Below are 9,573 nucleotides of genomic sequence, written 5' to 3'. Positions count from 1 at the left end.
GGTTTGCATGGGCTAAGGGGAGACATTGTGGCCTTATTGGGCCAAGCGCCCAAGTGCCTCAAGGCCCATGCAGTTGGGAAAGGTGGAAAGTCCATCTTTGTATGGAAGGGAAGGCAGGGGACTAGGATTCCACCTCCTCCCTCCTTGGCTGCGCCCTAGGGTTTGGAGGGGTTGTTCCCCACGCCCCTCCACCTATATATATAGGGGATGGGCGCCCCAAGAGGACACACGAAGCCCTTGGCGCCCCTCTCTCTTCCTATATCGTTTTCTCCTTTGTTCGCGATTTCAGTAGCGCTAGGTGTAGCCCTGCCCGGAGAGCAACACCACCACCACCATCATCCATCGGCTACCCGAGAACTCATCAACCTCTCCATCCTTGCTTGTTGGATCAAGGAGGCGGAGAACGTCATTGAGTTGTACGTGTGCTGAACGCGGAGGTGTCGTCCGTTTGACACTAGATCGGGGCGGATCATGATGGGATCGCGGGACAGATCGCGATTTGGATCGCGAAGATGTTTGACTACATCAATTGTGTTTCTTAACGCTTCCGCTAAGCGATCTACAAGGGTATCTAGGTACAATATCTCCTTTCGTAGATTTGCATCTCCTAGATTGATCTTGGTGAGCGTAGGATATTTTTTGTTTCCCATCCGACGTTCCCCAACAAGGGGCTCGCAGAGGCCCCATCACATTAGTCCTAGTCCGCAACCCAACCGGGACTAATGTTGCGGATGAAAGGTCTGTTTTTTACTACTGGAGTCACATTCTACCTTGCCTACGATCGTGACGAGATCATGGTGTAGAACTAGCCTAATGGTAGTGATGATGATGGTCCACTTACTCCAGATTATGATCCTGACTCTGTGTGTAGTAATGTTGAGTTAGCTAGCTAGTAGTTTTAAGGTTGCCACCTCCTGTTTTGTTGAAATTGCAGACTTATGTTGTTTGCCTAATTTTCATACTTTTCTGAATAATGTGAAAAAATGGGTATTGTTGAACTTAGACTCTGGTATTTGAATTGTACTATTTCATTAATGTTCTAAACTTTGATTATATTGTCATTTTGTTTGATCGTGATGCTGTATAAATTTGGTTTAAATATGAAAATGAAATTGCTGATGTCACACTAACATGCAATGACACTACTCATAAATATTAGTGTTGGTGTTGGCCACGTGGCACGCCACAAACATGTCAAATATTGTTGGTGTCAACTCCAATGCCAGCACTATTTTTGAACCCTGGTGCGATATGGTGGCGTCGGGTGTATACGCCAGCACTGTCATTTTTGCCACGCCATAGGTAGGCTTTTCTCTACTGGTGTTTTAGCAAGGTATTCTCTACAAGTGTTGTGAGTAACACTGATAAATAGTTTTGTAGCAAGATAATTGGTAGAAAGTAACAAATAACAAAAGTAGCAAGTGTGCAGCAAGATGGTCTAATCCTTTTTCTAGCAAAGGAAAATCTTGAAAGTTCTCTTATATAAATAAAAACACTCTCGAGGACGCATGGAAGTCATGTTCATCATGTTGAGTTGACTCGCGTTCGTTATTTTGATAATTTGGTACGTGGGTTGACTAGTGCTAAGGTGTTGTTCTTACTTGAACAAGAAACACATTTATGATTAACCCCTCTCGCAAACATCCGCAACTGCAAAAGAACAATTAATATAAATCTAACCATAGCCTAAAACATGTGGATCCAAATCAGCCCCTTATGAAATAACACTTAAACTAGGGTTTAAACTTCTGTCACCCTAGCAACCCATCATCTACTTATTACTCCACAATGTCTTCACTTAGGCCCAAGTATGGTGAAGTGTTATGTAGTTGGCATTAACAAGACTTCTCCTATGTCCTCAAGCACAAAAGTAACTATTCACAAATCATCACCATGTTCAGTATCAAAGGTATAATAAATATCCTAAATGATCTCAACATATTATCTTCCACCAAACAAACCAACAAACATCAACTACAAGATGTAATGAACATTACTAGTAACCCACATGTACCAATGTGAGGTTTTGAGACAACGGTTGAATACAAGAGATGAACTAGGATTTGGCATGAGATGGTGCTGGTGAATATGTTGATGAAGATTGGTCCTCCCACAAAGAAGGAAGAGTTGGTGATGACGATAGCTTCGATTTCCCCCTCCCGGTGGGAAGTTTCTCCGACAGAATCACTTTACCGGAGAGCAAAAGGGCCTCTACCCAGGTTTTCGCCCCGAGATGGCGGCGCTTCATCCTGAAAGTATCATCTTTATTTTTTTAGGCCAGAATACATCATATAGCAGAAGAGGGGGGCATGGCCTGCCTATGGGTTTCCCAAGCCATCAGGACGCGCCTAGGGGGGTGGTCATGCCCTGTTGGCTTAGGAGCCATAGGTGGGCCCCCTCTGACACTTCTTTGCTCCATAAATTTAGATATATTTCACAAAAAATCCTTGTGATGTTTCAGGTCATGTACAGTCCATAGAATTCTCAGCATTTTTCTTGGTTTTCATGTCCAGAATTTCAGTTTTCGACAATTTCCCTCTTTATGATGTACCTTGTAAATTAAGAGAGAAAATGAATAAAAATTGTATCATAAAGTAGAATAATGAGTAATAATAATTTAAATATTAATAAGAAATCATGATGCAAAATGGACGTATCAGTCAGCCGGCGAATCTGACGGATAGAGCGACCAAGGGTCTCGTGAGCTGTCAAATCTGGAGGATTGAGCGACCGACGGTCACCTTCTACCATTACAATACATGTCCTGTTGTACAACTTTTTTTGTAAAATGGGTTATGTTGCGAAAGAAATTGTAACATGGGTCAACTTGTAGATTATTTTTGCAATAGATGTCTTGTTGCGGATTGTTTTTTGCAACAGAGGTCTTGTTACAACTTAATTTTTTAAACAAATGTATTGTTGGAATTTATTTATTTCTGTAGCAAAGGCTTGTTACAGTTTTCTTCTCCAACACGGACCTTGTTACAGAAACTCGCTGTAGCGGACGGCGAGCGACGGCCAAGTCGACCGAAAGGAAGGCCGATGCTCCCTCAGGGCGAAGGGGCGACCGCGGACACAATTCCCCGCGATGGACACGGATGTTGGTGCTCCCCGGGACGGTGGGCTGCAGCTTCAGTTTGGACGCACCACAACGTCGACGTTCACGGTGAAGATGGGTGGCAGCGACGGTGCCCACATCGACTACCTCTTCGACAGCGGCAATCAAAGTGACACGAGAAAGAGTCAGCTTGGCGGAAAGCTTGGTAGGAGCACGAGTGATGGTTGCTCTTCTGGGATCCAAATTCAGATCTAGCAAGTTATGGTAGGGAGATTGCAACAATCACTAAGTTGCAAAATAACAGCCTAGGTAATGCGTTGCTTCTGGTCATCTAATTAAAATATGATCCAACGGCCACGGAGGCGGACGCATGCGTGGTTATACGTCGGGTGATTCCAATCACTTCCGTGAAAAAAAATATTGAAAGTTTTGCAAATCTGAAACTGTAGCTAGAACGAAAGGTTAGTTTTGGGGGAAAAAAACGTTGTACCACCAGACCCTTTGCGTGCGAAGGCGAGATCGACCATGCACCATGGGCAGATAAGGCGCGCGCCACTCCCACCACACGCAGGCCGTCCAAGAAAAACCCCATCGATGGGCATGGGGACAACAGTGCTGCCCGTCGCCCACAAGCTCTCGCTCGCCTCCCCCTTCCTCCCGCGCCACCGGCGGCCCTGCCGTCCCCCCGCCCAGCAGCACTGCCGGCGCCGGCGCCATGGGGCGGTGGTGGCGTACATGGAGCCGGACCCGAACTCGCCGGCGGCCATCCTGGGGCGCATCGTCGGGGCCCTCCCCGTGGTGGGCCTCGTGGCGCGCATCCTGAGCGACGACGGCGGCGTCGGCGGCGACACCGTCGACTTCGCCGAGTTCCGGCGCCGCGTCAGCAAGAAGTGCACCGTCATGGACTCCCAGGCCTTCTACGACTTCAACGACCGCCGCGGCAAGGTGCGTCTTCTTACCTTAACATGCCCGGCTCGGCTCCTTTCCGAACCGCGGCGGTCAATTGCTTGCTGATTTGCCGCGTGCGCAGGTGGGAGACCCCTTCTACGTCCTGCTGTGCTGCTGGCTGGCCGCCATTGGCGCCGGGCTGCTGAAAACAGAGGAGATCCTGGAAGGCGTGGCCCGGCTCCGGATGTCCAACGACATCCAGTACGAGGAGGAGACCTTCCTCGACATGATGAAGATAGCAAGGGAGGTAAAGCACCCAAAAACATTCACCACATCAACTCTCTGCAATTCCAGTGCTAAACTTGGTCCCCGGCCCCTGAGAAGACGCACGGCATGAACCACCATGTATGCTATGCATGCAGAAACGGGCCAAGTCCAAGAGCCAGGCGCCGGTGATACCGATGGAGGTGCGGGCGGAGAAGGCGCTGGAGGCCATCTACGTGTGCTGCTTCGGGCAGGAGATGGTGGAGCCGGAGGACGAGAAGCTGCTGTGCACGATGCTGAACGCGGTGTTCCCGTCGGTGGGGAGGCCGGCGGTGGAGAGGATGGTGTCCACCATGGCCAAGCAGGTGGCCTCCGGCGAGAGGAGGGGCCCCGACACAAAGGTCGTGTCCAAGGAGGTGGCGCAGAGGCAGCTCAAGGACCTCGAGTTCCTGCAGCAGAACAAGCTGGACTCGGTGTGAGGAGGGGCTCATTTTTTGGCAGCTAGGTCCATGGAGAAATGAGAATGGATTTTGATGTAGCCACACACGGTACGGTACGTAGGAGGAACCAACTGCCATTGTGGGATTGTAAACGACACGATTTGCAGGGTCGAGTCGATGCTTGCTTGCTATCACTCTCCTTATTCGTAGTGTTGTTGCAGTGTGATATGAGTGGCACTGCCATGGGCATCAGAAGCTTGTAAGATAGTACTATAAGATTTGACTCGTGCTCCTTGAAAAATATGTCACCGGCCGTGACACGTTCGCGATTACTCCCTCCGTTCCTAAATATAGGACATTTTAGAGATTGTACTATAAACTACATACGGATGTACATAGACATATTTTAAATGATAGATTTACTCATTTTGCTCCGTATGTAGTCTCCTAGTGGAATCCCTAAAAAATCTTATATTTTGAAACGGAGGGATACATGTTAATGATATACTCCTTCCGTTAGTTCTTTCCAACTATAAGTATTTAAATATAGAGGAAGTAGTATTTGTTACGGCATTTGTCACTAGCCATGATGTGTGTTATAACCTAAAATCATTTGTTAAACTAGCTATGTGGCATGCACATTTTCGCATGTTTTTTTACATAATGTTGTGCTTTGTGTTATTGTTTATACCGGTTACTCCGTTGAACAAAATGCTGGTTTAGATCCTTTAGATGCATAGGCCATTTAGGGCATCCCAGACATAGCCTATTTCTCCCTCAAAAAGTCAGCTCGTATGTGGGGAGAAATGGAGTTACTCAAGTGGCACTGGAATCGAAAGACGTGTAATTTTTATACTTGCTTTACATTGATCATCATGTTTTTTGCTTGTTTTATTTGTCGCAAAGTGATGACTCGAGGTTCATTTTATTAGAGCATCTTCACCCGCGCCCCCAGGATGCCCCCCAGGACATCTTTTTTAGGTTCGATATTAGGCTCGGTGACGCTTTTTGGCCGGAAAACGGCCCTGCCCGCTCCCAGCGCCCCCTCCCCCCAGGGCGTCAGAATAGCACTAGCGTACCCAGGCAAAACCCAGCGCGCTGGGGGGCTCTTAGGGGCGTCGGCAAAACTTTCGACGAATCATGTCTCCCCACGTGTTCTTTTTCTTGACCCACTTAATCATTTCTCTCACAAACTTTTGATTGAGGTGGGGTGTTGCTAGAAAGATGTCATTCACATGCACCTCTATTGTCATGGGATGAAGCATTTGGCCCTTTAAGACATTAATTTTTTTGGTTTGGTGGTGTTCTCAGGGGCTCCAACGGCTGGAGATGCCCTTAGTTGGGCGTGACGGTCAACATTGTGGCCAAAAAAATAAGAGTGGCCAACAAAATAAGAGGAGAAATTTTATTCGGACTATCCGGTTGTTGTTTATCGAGTGAGCTCCACGGTTTGCCAAAAGGAAAAGCTTGCAAAAAAAAAAAAAGATAACCTCCGCGATTTTTTCAACAGCAGGCAAGCTCTGGTTGCAAGTGGGCCGAATCACATTACTCACATGGGCCCTCTACACGCGTCATCGCGTGTTCTTCTGCTACGAACCACCGGTCGTGCAAACTTTCCTACGCGACCCCCCAAAGAATAGGCAAAGATTGTTAGTAGAGCCCAGCCCCACGACGCCATGAACGGCGGTGGCGCGGCGGCCGGGACGACGGGCCGACGGTGAAGCGGGGACTCCACGAGCCACGCCCACGCGCTCCCAGCGATGCCGGTGCGGCGGCGGGCGCCGCGGCCGCAGGACACGGGGGCCGTGAAGAGGTACACGGAGATGGGGATAGCGGCCGCGCTGTCGCGGCCCTGGGACTACCCGACGGCGTGCCGCGAGCTGGCCGAGCTCCTGCGCCACGGGTACGCGGGCCTCCCCAAGGCCGCCCAGGCCCTCGCCGCCGCCGACGTGCTCGTCGCGTTCCGCCGCCTCCCCGAGTAAGCCCTCCTCCCCACCCCCAGATGCGCGCGGGCTCGTCGAATTCCCCGTGCCCTCGCCCCGTGGGCCCGCCGGTGCGATCTTGCGACGGATTACTGCGTGGTGAAATCTGGATTTGTAATCATCCTTCCCTTTGAATATACCCTGATGGATATGGTGGCTGCTCTGCTTCAGTTGTGGTACCTTGCGTCCTAAATTGATTGATAGCGTAATTCGTACTGTTATATATAATTCGTCGAATCGTTCTGATGTTATGGAGCTTTGGTAACTTAATGAATCGACAGTCATATGAAAAAACAAAGGTCGCGTTGATACTTGATGGTCTATTTTGTTAGATGACATTGCATTGGCTTTTAAATTCGTCTGGTGCAAAACTGACTGTTGATTCTACTCAAAGTTTGCCCAAGGAGATATGCACTTAGGTTGATATGTTATTGACATGCACAGTTTTATTGGATTCTATATGTATAGGCTGAAAAAACAAAACCAACCTTGATCATGAGAAAGGGCGAAAGGAGGCTTAATAACAGGAGGCCTTTAAAATGGTTCAAAAACGACTGTGCCATGCCTTTGCACAATGACCCCAATACCCCACTCTCTCCATAGAGCTAAATTGTCTTGATCCACCAATGCTTTGGCAGAGCTCTTGGGGCATCATTGTAGTTTAAACTTTAAAGCATGTCAAGTAGATAATCTTGTCACTCTTGAGTCCATTGCATTGTCTTATCCTTCTACGGGTTCGCTGTGGCATGCTCATGGTCATATCTATGGTTTGTGCTTGATGTATTATATTATATACTTACAGACATGTTTTCCATGTATCATAAAGATCAGTCATCCGTGTCATCAAAATATGCATGGAACCAAGGGGGAATCCCACAGTAAACTTTATTCTGTTACTCCAATCCAATGCCCATTTATCCTCACTAGCATGTTGTGTTTGGTTTTTGACTTGACTTTACGCTTGCATGGTATTGCCACATTATAGTTTGTAGTAATCCATTGTTTCCCATAGTGTGCAGACAGAACATGCATTAGCGGCAGCCAATGGTCTTCTCCTAGCGGTAGAAGCTTCCCTGCCAAAACAAAAAAAGTCACAAGCTGTTTCAGAGTTCAAGTATTCTGTAATTTTACATAAGAGGCGGGCTAAAGTCCAACAAGAGCCAGGTATGTAGGGTCTTCTCTGATGTGCAAATGGGTTGATGTCATCCTGCTTAGCTAACCCACAGTCTTAGTTACACACATTAGATAAGTGTAGGGAACTACTGTGCCTTTTCAACATTCATTATATAAAAATGTGTGCTTTTACTTTATTATTATTCTAGGTTCTGTGAAGCAACTCGACCTTTTTTTTATATCCCTACTTTTACATGTCTCAGTATAACTACCTAATCATCTTGAGCTGCAGCTTCCTGTCATTTTTGTGTGTGTGGGGGGGGGGGGGGAGTTTATGAGTATGTATCCTCATATATCAATACACTATCATTGTGATATTTGTCTTGAACCTCTTTGACAGGTCCCCCACACATACCAAATGATGTGCTTATTCATATCTTCAGTTTTCTGGACATGCGTTCTTTGGTGGCAGCTAGTCTTGTGTGCTGGTATTTTTTTCTTCTCTCATACCATATACTATTTCCAAACATATGCTAGCTCTTGTTGTTGACACTTGCATATTCCCTAGAAGGCCTTGGAATTCATCTGCAAACGACAGCAAGCTGTGGAAAACAAACTACTCCCTCTTCTTTAGCGCGTCCCATTTGAGCTCCAACAGCACGCCTGTATCCAGTGGTATACAAAACAGTCATGCTCTTCTTGTGCAGAATAATGTGGATCCAGTATTTGATGATCCCAATTTGAACTGGAAAGAGGTTTTCCGCAACAAGCATGCAGGTAATGCTCTCGTATGCTAGTATTCTCGATGTAAATTACACTGGGCAACTTCCAGTATTCCCTTCTAAACATGACGGAATTATCATTAATACAGAGTGCATAAGCTGGAGTGCCTCATCAAATAGAGCAATATGTCAGCAATGCCGTTCGATTCTTTGGCTGAGCAATTTGACGTGTGCTGCTCCTCACCATTGTCCTAAGAAAGGAAGAGATGAAGTAAAACTAATGCCCATGTTACCTTATGCAGTAAGTGCTTCTATCTTATAGTCAATACTTTGTATGATGGGGTTTTTGCATGCGATAAATTTATTTTTTAATCGTAATATCCATTTTACAGATTGATCAGCCTTTTGGATGTAGTCCATGAGTATTTGTTATTTTTGTACCTTTAGCTCTGCACTTTCACTTGACTTGATATTCCATTGTACATTTGTCGGACTGATTTCACTCGTTTATATGCCAGGTTGCTTGTTACATATTAAATGCTCATGATCGACCGTCTTCATCATCTGACAGTGAAGATACAGATAGTGATTCTGAAAACAACGTGCCCAGACGACTTTGGAATTCTCGTGTTTGAGTGAATTCGCTTGTATATATGTGTAAGCTAGTTTTGTTGTACCGTTTATATTCTGGTGATTTCTGACACCGGCATTCACGCTGTTGTAATTCACCATGAAATGTTCAATGAGAACTTATAACTTCAAACACTCTGCTCCTACACCCACTGCTGTAAACAGAACACTAGCAGCGATAGCAACTCTTGATAAGGACAAGTGATCATATGCAAAGATGGTTTTATATTTCTCATGTTTTAGCAATTCGTTGTTATACCATTTTGATTTCTGGTAATTTCTGAGACATATACATATACTACCTCTGTCCCATAATATAAGAGCATTTTTTGCACTATACTAGTGTCAAAAACGCTCTTATATTATGGCGCGGAGGGAGTACATAGTGATGTGCTTCTCCATCACAGGCTCAACAAAACCTCTCAAGGCGGTTTATATGTACACAAGTGATCTGACAAAACCAAACGCTTCAGCAC

General features: G+C 46.3%; 2 protein-coding genes across 2 annotated transcripts; both read left to right on the top strand.

Annotated features, from left to right (window-relative positions):
- The first annotated feature begins 3,578 nt into the window (after positions 1-3,578).
- LOC123417995 (photosystem I assembly factor PSA3, chloroplastic) lies at positions 3,579-4,982 on the top strand. Its single transcript, XM_045106938.1, has 3 exons — positions 3,579-4,003; positions 4,089-4,253; positions 4,369-4,982. Exons 1-3 carry the CDS (start codon positions 3,584-3,586, stop codon positions 4,687-4,689), a joined length of 906 nt encoding a protein of 301 aa, XP_044962873.1. The 5' UTR covers positions 3,579-3,583; the 3' UTR covers positions 4,690-4,982.
- A 1,328-nt stretch (positions 4,983-6,310) lies between these two features.
- On the top strand, positions 6,311-9,325 carry LOC123448953 (F-box protein At5g52880). Its single transcript, XM_045126012.1, has 6 exons — positions 6,311-6,628; positions 7,645-7,796; positions 8,146-8,233; positions 8,317-8,522; positions 8,617-8,768; positions 8,986-9,325. Exons 1-6 carry the CDS (start codon positions 6,411-6,413, stop codon positions 9,100-9,102), a joined length of 933 nt encoding a protein of 310 aa, XP_044981947.1. The 5' UTR covers positions 6,311-6,410; the 3' UTR covers positions 9,103-9,325.
- Positions 9,326-9,573: the final 248 nt, after the last annotated feature.

This window comes from Hordeum vulgare, chromosome 1H (assembly GCF_904849725.1).
Source record: "Hordeum vulgare subsp. vulgare chromosome 1H, MorexV3_pseudomolecules_assembly, whole genome shotgun sequence".
In the NCBI taxonomy this organism is placed as follows: domain Eukaryota; kingdom Viridiplantae; phylum Streptophyta; class Magnoliopsida; order Poales; family Poaceae; genus Hordeum; species Hordeum vulgare.
The sequence above is the reverse complement of the archived record's forward strand: the minus strand, read 5'-3'. Positions and strand labels throughout refer to the sequence as shown.

Coding starts and splice junctions, on each gene's coding strand:
- LOC123417995 (XM_045106938.1), top strand. CDS start 3,584: ATGCACCATGGGCAGATAAGGCGCGCGCCACTCCCACCACACGCAGGC. Junction 4,004..4,088: donor TCAACGACCGCCGCGGCAAG/GTGCGTCTTCTT, acceptor CCGCGTGCGCAG/GTGGGAGACCCCTTCTACGT. Junction 4,254..4,368: donor TGATGAAGATAGCAAGGGAG/GTAAAGCACCCA, acceptor CTATGCATGCAG/AAACGGGCCAAGTCCAAGAG.
- LOC123448953 (XM_045126012.1), top strand. CDS start 6,411: ATGCCGGTGCGGCGGCGGGCGCCGCGGCCGCAGGACACGGGGGCCGTG. Junction 6,629..7,644: donor GCGTTCCGCCGCCTCCCCGA/GTAAGCCCTCCT, acceptor TGTTTCCCATAG/TGTGCAGACAGAACATGCAT. Junction 8,769..8,985: donor TGCCCATGTTACCTTATGCA/GTAAGTGCTTCT, acceptor TTTATATGCCAG/GTTGCTTGTTACATATTAAA.